Source organism: Tachypleus tridentatus, chromosome 3, assembly GCF_004210375.1.
Source record: "Tachypleus tridentatus isolate NWPU-2018 chromosome 3, ASM421037v1, whole genome shotgun sequence".
Lineage (NCBI taxonomy): Eukaryota > Metazoa > Arthropoda > Merostomata > Xiphosura > Limulidae > Tachypleus > Tachypleus tridentatus.
This window is the reverse complement of record NC_134827.1, coordinates 112722874-112745285: the sequence shown is the minus strand read 5'-3', so window position 1 is coordinate 112745285 and position 22412 is coordinate 112722874. Positions and strand designations below refer to the sequence as shown.

At 34.6% G+C, this 22412-nt stretch overlaps 1 protein-coding gene across 1 annotated transcript in view; it reads right to left on the bottom strand.

Annotated features, from left to right (window-relative positions):
• The window catches only part of LOC143247784 (Golgi-associated plant pathogenesis-related protein 1-like), a 29215-nt gene that overhangs the window by 4493 nt on the left and 2310 nt on the right, over nucleotides 1–22412 (bottom strand). Inside the window, exons 2-4 of the mRNA XM_076496263.1 lie at nucleotides 6126–6211; nucleotides 4228–4659; nucleotides 1120–1249 (exon numbers count right to left, since the gene is read on the bottom strand). Of these exons, the coding sequence (XP_076352378.1) occupies nucleotides 1120–1249; nucleotides 4228–4659; nucleotides 6126–6200 (637 nt within the window). The 5' untranslated portion in view covers nucleotides 6201–6211. The remainder of the gene's footprint in view (nucleotides 1–1119; nucleotides 1250–4227; nucleotides 4660–6125; nucleotides 6212–22412) is intronic.

Sequence of the window (22412 nt, the reverse complement as noted above, 5' to 3'; positions counted from 1 at the left end):
ATAAATAATTTAGTACAAAAGGTAAGGAGGATAAATCTAGAGCTAAAACAACAGCAAAAATGTAAATTTTGAAACCTGTGAAAACTCGACAATGACATTAGTTAGGTGTTAATTATTAATTAGAATTAATCATTATATTACACTTTTCACATTTGATATTACTGGTAAGACAGAGTCAAGTATTCACAACTTTACAGCCGTTTTTATTCGATGTTAATTTCAAAAGATTAAACGTATCTCATAAAGGTTATCTCCTTAACAAATCAGAAAATTATTTTCAGTTTTACGCCTTTAGAAAACCGCTGTTGTACATGTGGTATTCTTGTCACAAACTTCATAATGGGGTATCTGTGCTGTTCCAACAGCAGAGATCTAACTCCACATTCTATTATTATAAGTTCTCTAGTTTACCGCTGAACCACAAGAAAGTTTGTGTGATAAACTATTCTAATATTCTTAATGTCTTGTATTTTCATACAAAGGAAATGCTTTCTTTTCTATAAACACTAAACAATTTTCTTGTTTTCCTAATCATTTATCCAGACTATTTCTATTAATAGTTTTCAACCAGAAATAAGCTTTATCGTCTGACTATAATCTACTTATTTAACACTTCATTACCAGAGATGTGGTTATTTGTTTTGGAGATAATTTAAAAAGTAAATATCTTTTTTTTTTTTGGTAGAATTTAAACAATGTAAATTTCTAGGATTAAACAAGATTTGTCCAAGATCTGTATATACTACAGTGTTTGTTTTATAATTTCTTGGACAAAACCAGCTACTCAGAGGGTTGTTTGTGCGCAGCTGTTCCTAACTTTCAAGTGATAGACCAGAGGAAATACAGCCAGTCACAGAACCCATTACTATTTCTTGGGCTACTCATTTATGATCCAATAATAGGATTTGACTATTACTAATACAATGCATCTATGGCTCTAAAGTGCGAAGTGTGTGTGTGTTGGTTTTTGGCAACAGGTTAAATAATCATGAATCTTCGGATTTTATGTCACGACACGTTAACAGCTAGGCCACTCTCGGACCTCGATTATCTTAACAATAACGTGAGGTGTGAATCTTTTTATTTATTTATTGTGAAGATCCAAAAATTTGCAGTTACCAGAGATCTGGGCCGTAGGATTAGACGACCAGCTCATGTAGATGTTCTCCCCATACTTGCGATCAGTGCGATGCTGAAAGCTGTCGGTCTTCGCTAGATGGTTAGCCCACACTTGAGCGTAGGAACATAACTGAAACGAAAACATTTTTATGTTTATTCCGGAATGTTCTTAAACTTTGCCTTTACTATCTAAAAATAATGTATTTATTTGTTTGGTGAATTTTAAACAAAAGAAATAGAAGTTTTTCTACTCTAGTCATCTCTTATTTTGAGTTGAAAGACTAAACTAACAACAGATAGACAATACTACACTTTAGCAGTTATTCAAATTGAATTGTGAGATGTATTCGCTGCTCTTATAACTCACCCATGATCCCAAAGCTTAGAGCGCGATTTTGTGTTTGGAATAACGATTTGTGCTATGCCCACTCGTGGTAATGAAACCCAGTTTTTAGCATTACTAGTCCTTAATCTTTATATTAAGATACTATTTATTTTGATATACCTTTTCATTAGTTTGGTCGGTTCTTGATATCTAACTGGATGGTAAATGAAACGATATATATATATACTTAAAATGTGTCACATCTAACTGGATAGTAGGTAGATAGGACGCTATATGTACTATAAATGTGTCACATCTAACTGGATGGTAGATAAGACGATATATGTACTGGAAATGTGTTATCTAACTGGATAGTAGATAAGACGATATATATATACTGGAAATGTGTCATCTAACTGGATGGCAGATAAGACAATATATGTGCTGGAAATGTGTCACATCTAACTGGATGGTGGATAAGACAATTTATGCACTGGAAATGTGTCACAGTAACTGGATGATGGATAATACGATATATGTACTGGAAATGTGTCACATCTAGCTGGATGGTAGATAAAACGATATATATACTGGAAATGTGTCATCTAACTGGATGGAAGATAAGACAATACATGAACCTGAAATGTGTCACATCTAACTGGATGGTGGATAAGACATTTTATGTACCGGAAATGTGTCACATCTAACTGGATGGTGGATAAGATAATTTATGTACTGGAAATGTGTCACATCTAGCTGGATGGTAGATAAAACGATATATATACTGGAAATGTGTCATCTAACTGGATGGTAGATAAGACAATATATGTACCGGAAATGTGTCACATCTAACTGGATGGTGGATAAGACAATTTATGTACTGGAAATGTGTCACAATAACTGGATGATGGATAATACGATATATGTACTGGAAATGTGTCACATCTAGCTGGATGGTAGATAAGACGATATATGTACTATAAATGTGTCACAATTAACTGGATGATAGATAAGACGATATATATACTGGAAATGTGTCATCTAACTGGATGGTAGATATACATATTTATATAAATGGGTGAGCTAAGTGGATGGTAGATATACATGTATATACATATCGATGGGTGAGCTAACTGGATGGTAGACATACATATATATATATAGGTATATATATATAAATAAATGGGTGAGCTAACTGGATGGTAGATATACATATATATATATCTAAATGGGTGAGCTAACTGGATGGTATATATACATATATATATATATAAATGGGTGAGCTAACTGGATGGTAGATATACATATATATATCTAAAGAAATGAGCTAACTGGATGGTATATATACATATATATATATATATAAATGGGTGAGCTAACTGGATGGTAGATATACATATATATATATAAATGGGTGAGCTAACTGGATGGTATATATACATATATATATATAAATGGGTGAGCTAACTGGATGGTATATATACATATATATATATAAATGGGTGAGCTACCACTGACATTGCTTTTTATGCTATCCCTTTGCCTTTAAAAAGGTTCCTGTTGGCGTAGCATAAAATCTGAGGATTATGAAAGCCAAAACATTTTAATGGCTCCTTTTGTTGCTTTGGGATACTCAATCAGTAAATCTTACATGGTGCGGTAAAGAAATTAATTACGCGTAGAATAACAAAATGGAAACTAGCCTTCATTTGTTTTCAGTTTCGGTACTGTTCAGTTAACCTACTGAAAGTTAAGTGTTACTCAGTTTTACATTCTAACACTGTATAATAAAATCTAAAGTTAAGTGTTACTCAGTTTTACATTCTAACACTGTATAATAAAATCTAAAGTTAAGTGTTACTCAGTTTTACATTCTAACACTGTATAATAAAATCTAAAGTTAAGTGTTACTCAGTTTTACATTCTAACACTGTATAATAAAATCTAAAGTTAAGTGTTACTCAGTTTTACATTCTAACACTGTATAATAAAATCTAAAGTTAAGTGTTACTCAGTTTTACATTCTAACACTGTATAATAAAATCTAAAGTTAAGTGTTACTCAGTTTTACATTCTAACACTGTATAATAAAATCTAAAGTTAAGTGTTACTCAGTTTTACATTCTAACACTGTATAATAAAATCTAAAGTTAAGTGTTACTCAGTTTTACATTCTAACACTGTATAATAAAATCTAAAGTTAAGTGTTACTCAGTTTTACATTCTAACACTGTATAATAAAATCTAAAGTTAAGTGTTACTCAGTTTTACATTCTAACACTGTATAATAAAATCTAAAGTTAAGTGTTACTCAGTTTTACATTCTAACACTGTATAATAAAATCTAAAGTTAAGTGTTACTCAGTTTTACATTCTAACACTGTATAATAAAATCTAAAGTTAAGTGTTACTCAGTTTTACATTCTAACACTGTATAATAAAATCTAAAGTTAAGTGTTACTCAGTTTTACATTCTAACACTGTATAATAAAATCTAAAGTTAAGTGTTACTCAGTTTTACATTCTAACACTGTATAATAAAATCTAAAGTTAAGTGTTACTCAGTTTTACATTCTAACACTGTATAATAAAATCTAAAGTTAAGTGTTACTCAGTTTTACATTCTAACACTGTATAATAAAATCTAAAGCTGTACTGGTAACTGAAATATTCATCATAATTAACTCTCTTTAGCTCGTTAACATTTTTGTTTCTCCATGAATTTAAATGCCAAAAACTAACTTATGTCTAGGAGTTAGAATTATAATGAATCACAGACTTACTTCAGTAGAAAGCTTCAGAAGGGGGACGCCATGCTTCGCTCTGTAGTGATTGTGCCACTGGAGACATTCATCAGGAAACTTACCACTACTTTCGACAGAAGGCGTGGAAGGTAGGGGTTTCACATTTACCGCTTTGGTTGGCTTATGTTTAATGCTCTCAGGTGGGGCTGTGGTCACGTAAGATTTCTTGTTAGGAGTAATTGATTTGAATGAGATTCCATGACTAGGAAGACTTTTATCACTAATGATATTCGGCTGCTTTTGGTTATAGGTGACAGTTCTCTCTTCTTTTACAATGGTTTTGGTAGTATTAGGCTTACCGCTTTTGTCTGTCGTTGTCGATATAGTACAGTATTTTTGGAATTCTTGATGACAGGATGGTCCCTTATTGGTATCACTTGTTTGAGAGTAAAATTCTTTTTGGTTCAACTCCTGCAATATTATAGATTCATTCGTTACACGTTCACAATCAGAGAAATAAGACATAGAATAAATAAGAAACACGTTTCTTATGTTCATTATATCTTTGGATAAATTAGTACTTACTTTGTTAACTGAAGATGACCTAAGAAGGTCGAAACGTTGTTTTGTATTTCGGCCTGGCATGGCCAAGCGCGTAAGGCGTGCGACTCGTACTCTGAGGGTCGCGGGTTCGCGCCCGCTGTCGCGCTAAACATGCTCGCCCTCCCAGCCGTGGGGGTGTATAATGTGACGGTCAATCCCATTATTCGTTGGTAAAAGAGTAGCCCAAGAGTTGGCGGTGGGTGGTGATGACTAGCTGCCTTCCCTCTAGTCTTACACTGTTAAATTAGGGACGCCTAGCACAGATAGCCCTCGAGTAGCTTTGTGCGAAATTCCAAAACAAACAAACAAATGTTTTGTATTTTAGCTCAATTAAAGTTTTAATACCAATACCAACCGTTTTTAGAATACATAACACTTACTGCTACTTACTACTTACCAATAAGGTACTTACTTACATAGTTACTACTAATTAGTACTTACTTACTTATTAATAAGGTAATAAACTTTAAATATTAACTAGAATTTAAAGTTCATGTTAACGTGAGCGACAAAATATAAAATTACAATATTTTACTCAACAGAAAATGGTTTCTGGAAATTTAATGTTTTTGTTAGGTGATATCAAATAATGATTGCGGTTATTAGTATATTGAAATGCACACATATTATTAATCCTTTAATAATAAAAGTTACTACACAGTTTTACTGCACATTAATAAACTATGTATTTAATCTTGAGATAGAGACTAGTCAGAAATATTAGCTATGGCCTTGAGGTACACACATACCCATATCAAGTCACAAGTTGAAGGTCACACATACCCATATCAAGTCACAAGTTAAAGGTCACTGTTTCTTTTCCCAAACTGTTAATAAACGGAACGTTACTACAAGAAATCATAAACAAACAAAACGGTTGTCAATGCTTCCCAACAGTGTTTTAAAGAACAACTAATCTTCCTTCAGGTTCATCTTTGTTACCCCAAACACTAAATTATGTTTTCCACTGGATTTGTCTTAATCGCAGTATTTAAAACAAGTTGAAAGAGGTAATCGACAAAAGTACAAAGACAAAACTGAACAATTTAAAATATTATGTGCGAGTTTTAATTCATTCATTTGCCGAATTTTAGTTTCCTTTAAAGTAAGAAGGTTCTCGTATTAGATTTTCGTCGAGTAAACAAAACTACCTTTATTTTCAACTTACCTCAGTGTATGTCTTTGTAACGACAGTCTTTTTTTCTACCTTTATTTTCAACTTACCTCAGTGTATGTCTTTGTAACGACAGTCTTTTTCCAACCTTTATTTTCAACTTACCTCAGTGTATGTCTTTGTAACGACAGTCTTTTTCCTACCTTTATTTTCAACTTACCTCAGTGTATGTCTTTGTAACGACAGTCTTTTTCCACTGTTTAACAGGTGTCTCTTTCTTCTTGATCCCAAACATTTTACCTCAAGCTGTATTTAAAAAAATAACAATTAATGTCAATGAAAAGAAATCAATAAAACAGCTAGTTCAACGAACAGTGAAACAAGAACTCGCAAAACTTATGAAAAAATGCCTCTGGATGAACTGAAGTACTTACTGAAGAAATAATTTCTTGTTTTATTTCTCACAGGTTTCCTAACGTACTTACTGAAGCACAAAGTTCTTCTTTTATCACTCTCAGGTCCAGTAACTTACTGAAACACAAAGTTCTTGTTTTATTACTCACAGGTCCAGTAACTTACTGAAACACAAAGTTCTTGTTTTATTATCCACAGGTCCAGTAACTTACTGAAACACACGGAGCTTGTTTTATTTCTCACAGGTCCAGTAACTTACTGAAACACACGGTGCTTGTTTTATTACTCACAGGTCCAGTAACTTACTGAAACACAAAGTTCTTGTTTTATTACTCACAGGTCCAGTAACTTACTGAAACACAAAGTTCTTGTTTTATTATCCACAGGTCCAGTAACTTACTGAAACACAAAGTTCTTGTTTTATTACTCACAGGTCCAGTACCTTACTGAAACACAAAGTTCTTGTTTTATTACTCACAGGTCCAGTAACTTACTGAAACACAAAGTTCTTGTTTTATTACTCACAGGTCCAGTAACTTACTGAAACACAAAGTTCTTGTTTTATTATTCACAGGTCCAGTAACTTACTGAAACACAAAGTTCTTGTTTTATTACTCACAGGTCCAGTAACTTACTGAAACACAAAGTTCTTGTTTTATTACTCACAGGTCCGGTAACTTACTGAAACACAAAGTTCTTGTTTTATTATCCACAGGTCCAGTAACTTACTGTAACACAAAGTTCTTGTTTTATTATTCACAGGTCCAGTAACTTACTGAAACACAAAGTTCTTGTTTTATTACTCACAGGTCCAGTAACTTACTGAAACACAAAGTTCTTGTTTTATTACTCACAGGTCCGGTAACTTACTGAAACACAAAGTTCTTGTTTTATTATCCACAGGTCCAGTAACTTACTGTAACACAAAGTTCTTGTTTTATTATCCACAGGTCCAGTAACTTACTGAAACACAAAGTTCTTGTTTTATTATTCACAGGTCCAGTAACTTACTGAAACACAAAGTTCTTGTTTTATTACTCACAGGTCCAGTAACTTACTGAAACACAAAGTTCTTGTTTTATTACTCACAGGTCCAGTAACTTACTGAAACACAAAGTTCTTGTTTTATTATCCACAGGTCCAGTAACTTACTGAAACACAAAGTTCTTGTTTTATTATCCACAGGTCCAGTAACTTACTGAAACACAAAGTTCTTGTTTTATTACTCACAGGTCCAGTAACTTACTGAAACACAAAGTTCTTGTTTTATTACTCACAGGTCCAGTAACTTACTGAAACACACGGAGCTTGTTTTATTACTCACAGGTCCAGTAACTTACTGAAACACACGAAGCTTGTTTTACTCACAGGTCCACTAATTTACTGAAAGACAAAGTTCTTGTTTTATTATCCACAGGTCCAGTAACTTACTGAAACACAAAGTTCTTGTTTTATTACTCACAGGTCCAGTAACTTACTGAAACACACGGAGCTTGTTTTATTACTCACAGGTCTACTAATTTACTGAAACACAAAGTTCTTGTTTTATTACTCACAGGTCCAGTAACTTACTGAAACACACGGAGCTTGTTTTATTACTCACAGGTCTACTAATTTACTGAAACACAAAGTTCTTGTTTTATTATCCACAGGTCCAGTAACTTACTGAAACACAAAGTTCTTGTTTTATTACTCACAGGTCCAGTAACTTACTGAAACACACGGAGCTTGTTTTATTACTCACAGGTCCAGTAACTTACTGAAACACACGAAGCTTGTTTTACTCACAGGTCCACTAATTTACTGAAAGACAAAGTTCTTGTTTTATTATCCACAGGTCCAGTAACTTACTGAAACACAAAGTTCTTGTTTTATTACTCAAAGGTCCAGTAACATACTGAAACACAGTGTCCTTGTTTTATTATCCACTGGTCCAGTAACTTACTGAAACACAAAGTTCTTGTTTTATTACTCACAGGTCCAGTAACTTACTGAAACACACGGAGCTTGTTTTATTACTCACAGGTCCAGTAACTTACTGAAACACACGGAGCTTGTTTTATTTCTCACAGGTCCAGTACCTTACTGAAACACAAAGTTCTTGTTTTATTACTCACAGGTCCAGTAACTTACTGAAACACAAAGTTCTTGTTTTATTACTCACAGGTCCAGTACCTTACTGAAACACAAAGTTCTTGTTTTATTACTCACAGGTCCAGTAACTTACTGAAACACAAAGTTCTTGTTTTATTACTCACAGGTCCAGTAACTTACTGAAACACAAAGTTCTTGTTTTATTATCCACAGGTCCAGTAACTTACTGAAACACAAACTTTTGTTTTATTACTCACAGGTCCAGTAACTTCTGAAACACACGGAGCTTGTTTTATTACTCACAGGTCTACTAATTTACTGAAACACAAAGTTCTTGTTTTATTATCCACAGGTCCAGTAACTTACTGAAACACAAAGTTCTTGTTTTATTACTCACAGGTCCAGTAACTTACTGAAACACACGGAGCTTGTATTATTACTCACAGGTCCAGTAACTTACTGAAACACACGAAGCTTGTTTTACTCACAGGTCCACTAATTTACTGAAAGACAAAGTTCTTGTTTTATTATCCACAGGTCCAGTAACTTACTGAAACACAAAGTTCTTGTTTTATTACTCACAGGTCCAGTACCTTACTGAAACACAAAGTTCTTGTTTTATTACTCAAAGGTCCACTAACATACTGAAACACAGTGTCCTTGTTTTATTATCCACTGGTCCAGTAACTTACTGAAACACAAAGTTCTTGTTTTATTACTCACAGGTCCAGTAACTTACTGAAACACACGGAGCTTGTTTTATTACTCACAGGTCCAGTAACTTACTGAAACACACGGAGCTTGTTTTATTTCTCACAGGTCCAGTACCTTACTGAAACACAAAGTTCTTGTTTTATTACTCAAAGGTCCACTAACATACTGAAACACAGTGTCCTTGTTTTATTATCCACTGGTCCAGTAACTTACTGAAACACAAAGTTCTTGTTTTATTACTCACAGGTCCAGTAACTTACTGAAACACACGGAGCTTGTTTTATTAGTCACAGGTCCAGTAACTTACTGAAACACACGGAGCTTGTTTTATTTCTCACAGGTCCAGTACCTTACTGAAACACAAAGTTCTTGTTTTATTACTCACAGGTCCAGTAACTTACTGAAACACAATTTCTTGTTTTATTACTCACAGGTCCAGTACCTTACTGAAACACAAAGTTCTTGTTTTATTACTCACAGGTCCAGTAACTTACTGAAACACAAAGTTCTTGTTTTATTACTCAAGGTCCACTAACATACTGAAACACAGTGTCCTTGTTTTATTATCCACTGGTCCAGTAACTTACTGAAACACAAAGTTCTTGTTTTATTACTCACAGGTCCAGTAACTTACTGAAACACACGGAGCTTGTTTTATTACTCACAGGTCCAGTAACTTACTGAAACACACGGAGCTTGTTTTATTTCTCACAGGTCCAGTATCTTACTGAAACACAAAGTTCTTGTTTTATTACTCACAGGTCCAGTAACTTACTGAAACACAAAGTTCTTGTTTTATTACTCACAGGTCCAGTACCTTACTGAAACACAAAGTTCTTGTTTTATTATCCACAGGCCCAGTAACTTACTGAAACACAAAGTTCTTGTTTTATTACTCACAGGTCCAGTAACTTACTGAAACACACGGAGCTTGTTTTATTACTCACAGGTCTACTAATTTACTGAAACACAAAGTTCTTGTTTTATTATCCACAGGTCCAGTAACTTACTGAAACACAAAGTTCTTGTTTTATTACTCACAGGTCCAGTAACTTACTGAAACACACGGAGCTTGTTTTATTACTCACAGGTCCACTAATTTACTGAAACACAAAGTTCTTGTTTTATTATCCACAGGTCCAGTAACTTAGTGAAACACAAAGTTCTTGTTTTATTACTCACAGGTCCACTAACATACTGAAACACAAAGTCCTTGTTTTATTATCCACTGGTCCAGTAACTTACTGAAACACAAAGTTCTTGTTTTATTATTCACAGGTCCAGTAACTTACTGAAACACACGGAGCTTGTTTTATTACTCACAGGTCCAGTAACTTACTGAAACACACGGAGCTTCTTTTATTTCTCACAGGTCCAGTACCTTACTGAAACACACGGAGCTTGTTTTATTACTCACAGGTCCAGTACCTTACTGAAACACAAAGTTCTTGTTTTATTACTCACAGGTCCAGTGACTTACTGAAACACAAAGTTCTTGTTTTATTACTCACAGGTCCAGTAACTTACTGAAACACAAAGTTCTTGTTTTATTATCCACAGGTCCAGTAACTTACTGAAACACACGGAGATTGTTTTATTACTCACAGATCCAGTAACTTACTAAAACACAAAGTTCTTGTTTTATTATCCACAGGTCCAGTAACTTACTGAAACACAAAGTTCTTGTTTTAATACTCACAGGTCCAGTACCTTACTGAAACACAAAGTTCTTGTTTTATTACTCACAGGTCCAGTAACTTACTGAAACACACGGAGCTTGTTTTATTACTCACAGGTCTACTAATTTACTGAAACACAAAGTTCTTGTTTTATTATCCACAGGTCCAGTAACTTACTGAAACACAAAGTTCTTGTTTTATTACTCACAGGTCCAGTAACTTACTGAAACACACAGAGCTTGTTTTATTACTCACAAGTCTACTAATTTACTGAAACACAAAGTTCTTGTTTTATTACTCACTGGTCCAGTAACTTACTGAAACACAAAGTTCTTGTTTTATTACTCACAGGTCCAGTAACTTACTGAAACACACGGAGCTTGTTTTATTACTCACAGGTCCAGTAACTTACTGAAACACACGGTGCTTGTTTTATTACTCACAGGTCCAGTAATTTACTGAAACACACGGAGCTTGTTTTATTTCTCACAGGTCCAGTACCTTACTGAAACACACGGAGCTTGTTTTATTACTCACAGGTCCAGTACCTTACTGAAACACAAAGTTCTTGTTTTATTACTCACAGGTCCAGTAACTTACTGAAACACAAAGTTCTTGTTTTATTATTTACAGGTCCAGTAACTTACTGAAACACACGGAGCTTGTTTTATTTCTCATAGGTCCAGTACCTCACTGAAACACAAAGTTCTTGTTTTGTTACTCACAGGTCCAGTAACTTACTGAAACACAAAGTTCTTGTTTTATTATCCACAGGTCCAGTAACTTACTGAAACACAAAGTTCTTGTTTTATTACTCACAGGTCAAGTACCTTACTGAAACACAAAGTTCTTGTTTTATTACTCACAGGTCCAGTAACTTACTGAAACACAAAGTTCTTGTTTTATTACTCACAGGTCCAGTAATTTACTAAAACAAACGGAGCTTGTTTTATTACTCACAGGTCTACTAATTTACTGAAACACAAAGTTCTTGTTTTATTATCCACAGGTCCAGTAACTTACTGAAACACAAAGTTCTTGTTTTATTACTCACAGGTCCAGTAACTTACTGAAACACACGGAGCTTGTTTTATTACTCACAGGTCTACTAATTTACTGAAACACAAAGTTCTTGTTTTATTACTCACAGGTCCAGTAACTTACTGAAACACAAAGTTCTTGTTTTATTACTCACAGGTCCAGTAACTTACTGAAACACACGAAGCTTGTTTTACTCACAGGTCCACTAATTTACTGAAAGACAAAGTTCTTGTTTTATTATCCACAGGTCCAGTAACTTACTGAAACACACGGAGCTTGTTTTATTACTCACAGGTCCAGTAACTTACTGAAACACAAATTTTCTATTTTATTACTCACACTTCCATTAACATACTTATCGAAACACAAAGTTCTTGTTTTATTACTCACAGGTCCAGTAATTTACTGAAACACACGGAGCTTGTTTTATTACTCACAGGTCTACTAATTTACTGAAACACAAAGTTCTTGTTTTATTATCCACAGGTCCAGTAACTTACTGAAACACAAAGTTCTTGTTTTATTACTCACAGGTCAAGTACCTTACTGAAACACAAAGTTCTTGTTTTATTACTCACAGGTCCAGTAACTTACTGAAACACAAAGTTCTTGTTTTATTACTCACAGGTCCAGTAATTTACTAAAACAAACGGAGCTTGTTTTATTACTCACAGGTCTACTAATTTACTGAAACACAAAGTTCTTGTTTTATTATCCACAGGTCCAGTAACTTGCTGAAACACAAAGTTCTTGTTTTATTACTCACAGGTCCAGTAACTTACTGAAACACACGGAGCTTGTTTTATTACTCACAGGTCTACTAATTTACTGAAACACAAAGTTCTTGTTTTATTACTCACAGGTCCAGTAACTTACTGAAACACAAAGTTCTTGTTTTATTACTCACAGGTCCAGTAACTTACTGAAACACACGAAGCTTGTTTTACTCACAGGTCCACTAATTTACTGAAAGACAAAGTTCTTGTTTTATTATCCACAGGTCCAGTAACTTACTGAAACACACGGAGCTTGTTTTATTACTCACAGGTCCAGTAACTTACTGAAACACAAATTTTCTATTTTATTACTCACACTTCCATTAACATACTTATCGAAACACAAAGTTCTTGTTTTATTACTCACAGGTCCAGTAATTTACTGAAACACACGGAGCTTGTTTTATTACTCACAGGTCTACTAATTTACTGAAACACAAAGTTCTTGTTTTATTATCCACAGGTCCAGTAACTTACTGAAACACAAAGTTCTTGTTTTATTACTCACAGGTCCAGTAACTTACTGAAACACACTGAGCTTGTTTTATTACTCACAGGTCTACTAATTTACTGAAACACAAAGTTCTTGTTTTATTATCCACAGGTCCAGTAACTTACTGAAACACAAAGTTCTTGTTTTATTACTCACAGGTCCAGTAACTTACTGAAACACACGAAGCTTGTTTTACTCACAGGTCCACTAATTTACTGAAAGACAAAGTTTTTGTTTTATTATCCACAGGTCCCGTAACTTACTGAAACACAAAGTTCTTGTTTTATTACTCACAGGTCCAGTAACTTACTGAAACACACGGAGCTTGTTTTATTACTCACAGGTCCAGTACCTTACTGAAACACACGGAGCTTGTTTTATTACTCACAGGTCCAGTACCTTACTGAAACACAAAGTTCTTGTTTTATTACTCACAGGTCCAGTGACTTACTGAAACACAAAGTTCTTGTTTTATTACTCACAGGTCCAGTAACTTACTGAAACACAAAGTTCTTGTTTTATTATCCACAGGTCCAGTAACTTACTGAAACACACGGAGATTGTTTTATTACTCACAGATCCAGTAACTTACTAAAACACAAAGTTCTTGTTTTATTATCCACAGGTCCAGTAACTTACTGAAACACAAAGTTCTTGTTTTAATACTCACAGGTCCAGTACCTTACTGAAACACAAAGTTTTTGTTTTATTACTCACAGGTCCAGTAACTTACTGAAACACAAAGTTCTTGTTTTATTACTCACAGGTCCGGTAACTTACTGAAACACAAAGTTCTTGTTTTATTATCCACAGGTCCAGTAACTTACTGAAACACAAAGTTCTTGTTTTATTACTCACAGGTCCAGTAACTTACTGAAACACACGGAGCTTGTTTTATTACTCACAGGTCTACTAATTTACTGAAACACAAAGTTCTTGTTTTATTACTCACTGGTCCAGTAACTTACTGAAACACAAAGTTCTTGTTTTATTACTCACAGGTCCAGTAACTTACTGAAACACACGGAGCTTGTTTTATTACTCACAGGTCCAGTAACTTACTGAAACACACGGTGCTTGTTTTATTACTCACAGGTCCAGTAACTTACTGAAACACACGGAGCTTGTTTTATTTCTCACAGGTCCAGTACCTTCTGAAACACACGGAGCTTGTTTTATTACTCACAGGTCCAGTACCTTACTGAAACACAAAGTTCTTGTTTTATTACTCACAGGTCCAGTAACTTACTGAAACACAAAGTTCTTGTTTTATTATTTACAGGTCCAGTAACTTACTGAAACACACGGAGCTTGTTTTATTTCTCATAGGTCCAGTACCTTACTGAAACACAAAGTTCTTGTTTTGTTACTCACAGGTCCAGTAACTTACTGAAACACAAATTTTCTATTTTATTACTCACACTTCCATTAACATACTTATCGAAACACAAAGTTCTTGTTTTATTACTCACAGGTCCAGTAATTTACTGAAACACACGGAGCTTGTTTTATTACTCACAGGTCTACTAATTTACTGAAACACAAAGTTCTTGTTTTATTATCCACAGGTCCAGTAACTTACTGAAACACAAAGTTCTTGTTTTATTACTCACAGGTCCAGTAACTTACTGAAACACACTGAGCTTGTTTTATTACTCACAGGTCTACTAATTTACTGAAACACAAAGTTCTTGTTTTATTATCCACAGGTCCAGTAACTTACTGAAACACAAAGTTCTTGTTTTATTACTCACAGGTCCAGTAACTTACTGAAACACACGGAGCTTGTTTTACTCACAGGTCCACTAATTTACTGAAACACAAAGTTCTTGTTTTATTATCCACAGGTCCAGTAACTTACTGAAACACAAAGTTCTTGTTTTATTACTCACAGGTCCAGTAACTTACTGAAACACACGGAGCTTGTTTTATTACTCACAGGTCCAGTAACTTACTGAAACACAAATTTTCTATTTTATTACTCACACTTCCATTAACATACTTATCGAAACACAAAGTTCTTGTTTTATTACTCACAGGTCTGATAACGTACTTACTGAAACACAAAGTTCTTGTTTTATTACTCACAGGTCCAGTAACTTACTGAAACACAAAGTTCTTGTTTTATTATTTACAGGTCCAGTAACTTACTGAAACACACGGAGCTTGTTTTATTTCTCACAGGTCCAGTACCTTACTGAAACACAAAGTTCTTGTTTTATTACTCACAGGTCCAGTAACTTACTGAAACACAAATTTTCTATTTTATTACTCACACTTCCATTAACATACTTATCGAAACACAAAGTTCTTGTTTTATTACTCACAGGTCCAGTAACTTACTGAAACACACGGAGCTTGTTTTATTACTCACAGGTCTACTAATTTACTGAAACACAAAGTTCTTGTTTTATTATCCACAGGTCCAGTAACTTACTGAAACACAAAGTTCTTGTTTTATTACTCACAGGTCCAGTAACTTACTGAAACACACGGAGCTTGTTTTATTACTCACAGGTCCAGTAACTTACTGAAACACACGAAGCTTGTTTTACTCACAGGTCCACTAATTTACTGAAAGACAAAGTTCTTGTTTTATTATCCACAGGTCCAGTAACTTACTGAAACACAAAGTTCTTGTTTTATTACTCAAAGGTCCACTAACATACTGAAACACAGTGTCCTTGTTTTATTATCCACTGGTCCAGTAACTTACTGAAACACAAAGTTCTTGTTTTATTACTCACAGGTCCAGTAACTTACTGAAACACACGGAGCTTGTTTTATTACTCACAGGTCCAGTAACTTACTGAAACACACGGAGCTTGTTTTATTTCTCACAGGTCCAGTACCTTACTGAAACACAAAGTTCTTGTTTTATTACTCACAGGTCCAGTAACTTACTGAAACACAAAGTTCTTGTTTTATTACTCACAGGTCCAGTACCTTACTGAAACACAAAGTTCTTGTTTTATTACTCACAGGTCCAGTAACTTACTGAAACACAAAGTTCTTGTTTTATTACTCACAGGTCCAGTAACTTACTGAAACACAAAGTTCTTGTTTTATTATCCACAGGTCCAGTAACTTACTGAAACACAAACTTTTTGTTTTATTACTCACAGGTCCAGTAACTTCTGAAACACACGGAGCTTGTTTTATTACTCACAGGTCTACTAATTTACTGAAACACAAAGTTCTTGTTTTATTATCCACAGGTCCAGTAACTTACTGAAACACAAAGTTCTTGTTTTATTACTCACAGGTCCAGTAACTTACTGAAACACACGGAGCTTGTATTATTACTCACAGGTCCAGTAACTTACTGAAACACACGAAGCTTGTTTTACTCACAGGTCCACTAATTTACTGAAAGACAAAGTTCTTGTTTTATTATCCACAGGTCCAGTAACTTACTGAAACACAAAGTTCTTGTTTTATTACTCACAGGTCCAGTACCTTACTGAAACACAAAGTTCTTGTTTTATTACTCACAGGTCCACTAACATACTGAAACACAGTGTCCTTGTTTTATTATCCACTGGTCCAGTAACTTACTGAAACACAAAGTTCTTGTTTTATTACTCACAGGTCCAGTAACTTACTGAAACACACGGAGCTTGTTTTATTACTCACAGGTCCAGTAACTTACTGAAACACACGGAGCTTGTTTTATTTCTCACAGGTCCAGTACCTTACTGAAACACAAAGTTCTTGTTTTATTACTCAAAGGTCCACTAACATACTGAAACACAGTGTCCTTGTTTTATTATCCACTGGTCCAGTAACTTACTGAAACACAAAGTTCTTGTTTTATTACTCACAGGTCCAGTAACTTACTGAAACACACGGAGCTTGTTTTATTAGTCACAGGTCCAGTAACTTACTGAAACACACGGAGCTTGTTTTATTTCTCACAGGTCCAGTACCTTACTGAAACACAAAGTTCTTGTTTTATTACTCACAGGTCCAGTAACTTACTGAAACACAATTTCTTGTTTTATTACTCACAGGTCCAGTACCTTACTGAAACACAAAGTTCTTGTTTTATTACTCACAGGTCCAGTAACTTACTGAAACACAAAGTTCTTGTTTTATTACTCAAAGGTCCACTAACATACTGAAACACAGTGTCCTTGTTTTATTATCCACTGGTCCAGTAACTTACTGAAACACAAAGTTCTTGTTTTATTACTCACAGGTCCAGTAACTTACTGAAACACACGGAGCTTGTTTTATTACTCACAGGTCCAGTAACTTACTGAAACACACGGAGCTTGTTTTATTTCTCACAGGTCCAGTATCTTACTGAAACACAAAGTTCTTGTTTTATTACTCACAGGTCCAGTAACTTACTGAAACACAAAGTTCTTGTTTTATTACTCACAGGTCCAGTACCTTACTGAAACACAAAGTTCTTGTTTTATTATCCACAGGTCCAGTAACTTACTGAAACACAAAGTTCTTGTTTTATTACTCACAGGTCCAGTAACTTACTGAAACACACTGAGCTTGTTTTATTACTCACAGGTCTACTAATTTACTGAAACACAAAGTTCTTGTTTTATTATCCACAGGTCCAGTAACTTACTGAAACACAAAGTTCTTGTTTTATTACTCACAGGTCCAGTAACTTACTGAAACACACGGAGCTTGTTTTATTACTCACAGGTCCACTAACTTACTGAAACACAAAGTTCTTGTTTTATTATCCACAGGTCCAGTAACTTACTGAAACACAAAGTTCTTGTTTTATTACTCACAGGTCCACTAACATACTGAAACACAAAGTCCTTGTTTTATTATCCACTGGTCCAGTAACTTACTGAAACACAAAGTTCTTGTTTTATTACTCACAGGTCCAGTAACTTACTGAAACACACGGAGCTTGTTTTATTACTCACAGGTCCAGTAACTTACTGAAACACACGGAGCTTCTTTTATTTCTCACAGGTCCAGTACCTTACTGAAACACACGGAGCTTGTTTTATTACTCACAGGTCCAGTACCTTACTGAAACACAAAGTTCTTGTTTTATTACTCACAGGTCCAGTGACTTACTGAAACACAAAGTTCTTGTTTTATTACTCACAGGTCCAGTAACTTACTGAAACACAAAGTTCTTGTTTTATTATCCACAGGTCCAGTAACTTACTGAAACACACGGAGATTGTTTTATTACTCACAGATCCAGTAACTTACTAAAACACAAAGTTCTTGTTTTATTATCCACAGGTCCAGTAACTTACTGAAACACAAAGTTCTTGTTTTAATACTCACAGGTCCAGTACCTTACTGAAACACAAAGTTCTTGTTTTATTACTCACAGGTCCAGTAACTTACTGAAACACACGGAGCTTGTTTTATTACTCACAGGTCTACTAATTTACTGAAACACAAAGTTCTTGTTTTATTATCCACAGGTCCAGTAACTTACTGAAACACAAAGTTCTTGTTTTATTACTCACAGGTCCAGTAACTTACTGAAACACACAGAGCTTGTTTTATTACTCACAAGTCTACTAATTTACTGAAACACAAAGTTCTTGTTTTATTACTCACTGGTCCAGTAACTTACTGAAACACAAAGTTCTTGTTTTATTACTCACAGGTCCAGTAACTTACTGAAACACACGGAGCTTGTTTTATTACTCACAGGTCCAGTAACTTACTGAAACACACGGTGCTTGTTTTATTACTCACAGGTCCAGTAACTTACTGAAACACACGGAGCTTGTTTTATTTCTCACAGGTCCAGTACCTTACTGAAACACACGGAGCTTGTTTTATTACTCACAGGTCCAGTACCTTACTGAAACACAAAGTTCTTGTTTTATTACTCACAGGTCCAGTAACTTACTGAAACACAAAGTTCTTGTTTTATTATTTACAGGTCCAGTAACTTACTGAAACACACGGAGCTTGTTTTATTTCTCATAGGTCCAGTACTCACTGAAACACAAAGTTCTTGTTTTATTTCTCGCAGGTCCAGTAACTTACTGAAACACAAAGTCCTTGTTTTATTATCCACTGGTCCAGTAACTTACTGAAACACAAAGTTCTTGTTTTATTACTCACAGGTCAAGTAACTTACTGAAACACAAAGTTCTTGTTTTATTACTCACAGGTCCAGTAACTTACTGAAACACAAAGTTCTTGTTTTATTACTCACAGGTCCAGTAATTTACTAAAACAAACGGAGCTTGTTTTATTACTCACAGGTCTACTAATTTACTGAAACACAAAGTTCTTGTTTTATTATCCACAGGTCCAGTAACTTACTGAAACACAAAGTTCTTGTTTTATTACTCACAGGTCCAGTAACTTACTGAAACACACGGAGCTTGTTTTATTACTCACAGGTCTACTAATTTACTGAAACACAAAGTTCTTGTTTTATTACTCACAGGTCCAGTAACTTACTGAAACACAAAGTTCTTGTTTTATTACTCACAGGTCCAGTAACTTACTGAAACACACGAAGCTTGTTTTACTCACAGGTCCACTAATTTACTGAAAGACAAAGTTCTTGTTTTATTATCCACAGGTCCAGTAACTTACTGAAACACACGGAGCTTGTTTTATTACTCACAGGTCCAGTAACTTACTGAAACACAAATTTTCTATTTTATTACTCACACTTCCATTAACATACTTATCGAAACACAAAGTTCTTGTTTTATTACTCACAGGTCCAGTAATTTACTGAAACACACGGAGCTTGTTTTATTACTCACAGGTCTACTAATTTACTGAAACACAAAGTTCTTGTTTTATTATCCACAGGTCCAGTAACTTACTGAAACACAAAGTTCTTGTTTTATTACTCACAGGTCAAGTAACTTACTGAAACACAAAGTTCTTGTTTTATTACTCACAGGTCCAGTAACTTACTGAAACACAAAGTTCTTGTTTTATTACTCACAGGTCCAGTAATTTACTAAAACAAACGGAGCTTGTTTTATTACTCACAGGTCTACTAATTTACTGAAACACAAAGTTCTTGTTTTATTATCCACAGGTCCAGTAACTTGCTGAAACACAAAGTTCTTGTTTTATTACTCACAGGTCCAGTAACTTACTGAAACACACGGAGCTTGTTTTATTACTCACAGGTCTACTAATTTACTGAAACACAAAGTTCTTGTTTTATTACTCACAGGTCCAGTAACTTACTGAAACACAAAGTTCTTGTTTTATTACTCACAGGTCCAGTAACTTACTGAAACACACGAAGCTTGTTTTACTCACAGGTCCACTAATTTACTGAAAGACAAAGTTCTTGTTTTATTATCCACAGGTCCAGTAACTTACTGAAACACACGGAGCTTGTTTTATTACTCACAGGTCCAGTAACTTACTGAAACACAAATTTTCTATTTTATTACTCACACTTCCATTAACATACTTATCGAAACACAAAGTTCTTGTTTTATTACTCACAGGTCCAGTAATTTACTGAAACACACGGAGCTTGTTTTATTACTCACAGGTCTACTAATTTACTGAAACACAAAGTTCTTGTTTTATTATCCACAGGTCCAGTAACTTACTGAAACACAAAGTTCTTGTTTTATTACTCACAGGTCCAGTAACTTACTGAAACACACTGAGCTTGTTTTATTACTCACAGGTCTACTAATTTACTGAAACACAAAGTTCTTGTTTTATTATCCACAGGTCCAGTAACTTACTGAAACACAAAGTTCTTGTTTTATTACTCACAGGTCCAGTAACTTACTGAAACACACGAAGCTTGTTTTACTCACAGGTCCACTAATTTACTGAAAGACAAAGTTTTTGTTTTATTATCCACAGGTCCCGTAACTTACTGAAACACAAAGTTCTTGTTTTATTACTCACAGGTCCAGTAACTTACTGAAACACACGGAGCTTGTTTTATTACTCACAGGTCCAGTACCTTACTGAAACACACGGAGCTTGTTTTATTACTCACAGGTCCAGTACCTTACTGAAACACAAAGTTCTTGTTTTATTACTCACAGGTCCAGTGACTTACTGAAACACAAAGTTCTTGTTTTATTACTCACAGGTCCAGTAACTTACTGAAACACAAAGTTCTTGTTTTATTATCCACAGGTCCAGTAACTTACTGAAACACACGGAGATTGTTTTATTACTCACAGATCCAGTAACTTACTAAAACACAAAGTTCTTGTTTTATTATCCACAGGTCCAGTAACTTACTGAAACACAAAGTTCTTGTTTTAATACTCACAGGTCCAGTACCTTACTGAAACACAAAGTTTTTGTTTTATTACTCACAGGTCCAGTAACTTACTGAAACACAAAGTTCTTGTTTTATTACTCACAGGTCCGGTAACTTACTGAAACACAAAGTTCTTGTTTTATTATCCACAGGTCCAGTAACTTACTGAAACACAAAGTTCTTGTTTTATTACTCACAGGTCCAGTAACTTACTGAAACACACGGAGCTTGTTTTATTACTCACAAGTCTACTAATTTACTGAAACACAAAGTTCTTGTTTTATTACTCACTGGTCCAGTAACTTACTGAAACACAAAGTTCTTGTTTTATTACTCACAGGTCCAGTAACTTACTGAAACACACGGAGCTTGTTTTATTACTCACAGGTACAGTAACTTACTGAAACACACGGTGCTTGTTTTATTACTCACAGGTCCAGTAACTTACTGAAACACACGGAGCTTGTTTTATTTCTCACAGGTCCAGTACCTTTCTGAAACACACGGAGCTTGTTTTATTACTCACAGGTCCAGTACCTTACTGAAACACAAAGTTCTTGTTTTATTACTCACAGGTCCAGTAACTTACTGAAACACAAAGTTCTTGTTTTATTATTTACAGGTCCAGTAACTTACTGAAACACACGGAGCTTGTTTTATTTCTCATAGGTCCAGTACCTTACTGAAACACAAAGTTCTTGTTTTGTTACTCACAGGTCCAGTAACTTACTGAAACACAAATTTTCTATTTTATTACTCACACTTCCATTAACATACTTATCGAAACACAAAGTTCTTGTTTTATTACTCACAGGTCCAGTAATTTACTGAAACACACGGAGCTTGTTTTATTACTCACAGGTCTACTAATTTACTGAAACACAAAGTTCTTGTTTTATTATCCACAGGTCCAGTAACTTACTGAAACACAAAGTTCTTGTTTTATTACTCACAGGTCCAGTAACTTACTGAAACACACTGAGCTTGTTTTATTACTCACAGGTCTACTAATTTACTGAAACACAAAGTTCTTGTTTTATTATCCACAGGTCCAGTAACTTACTGA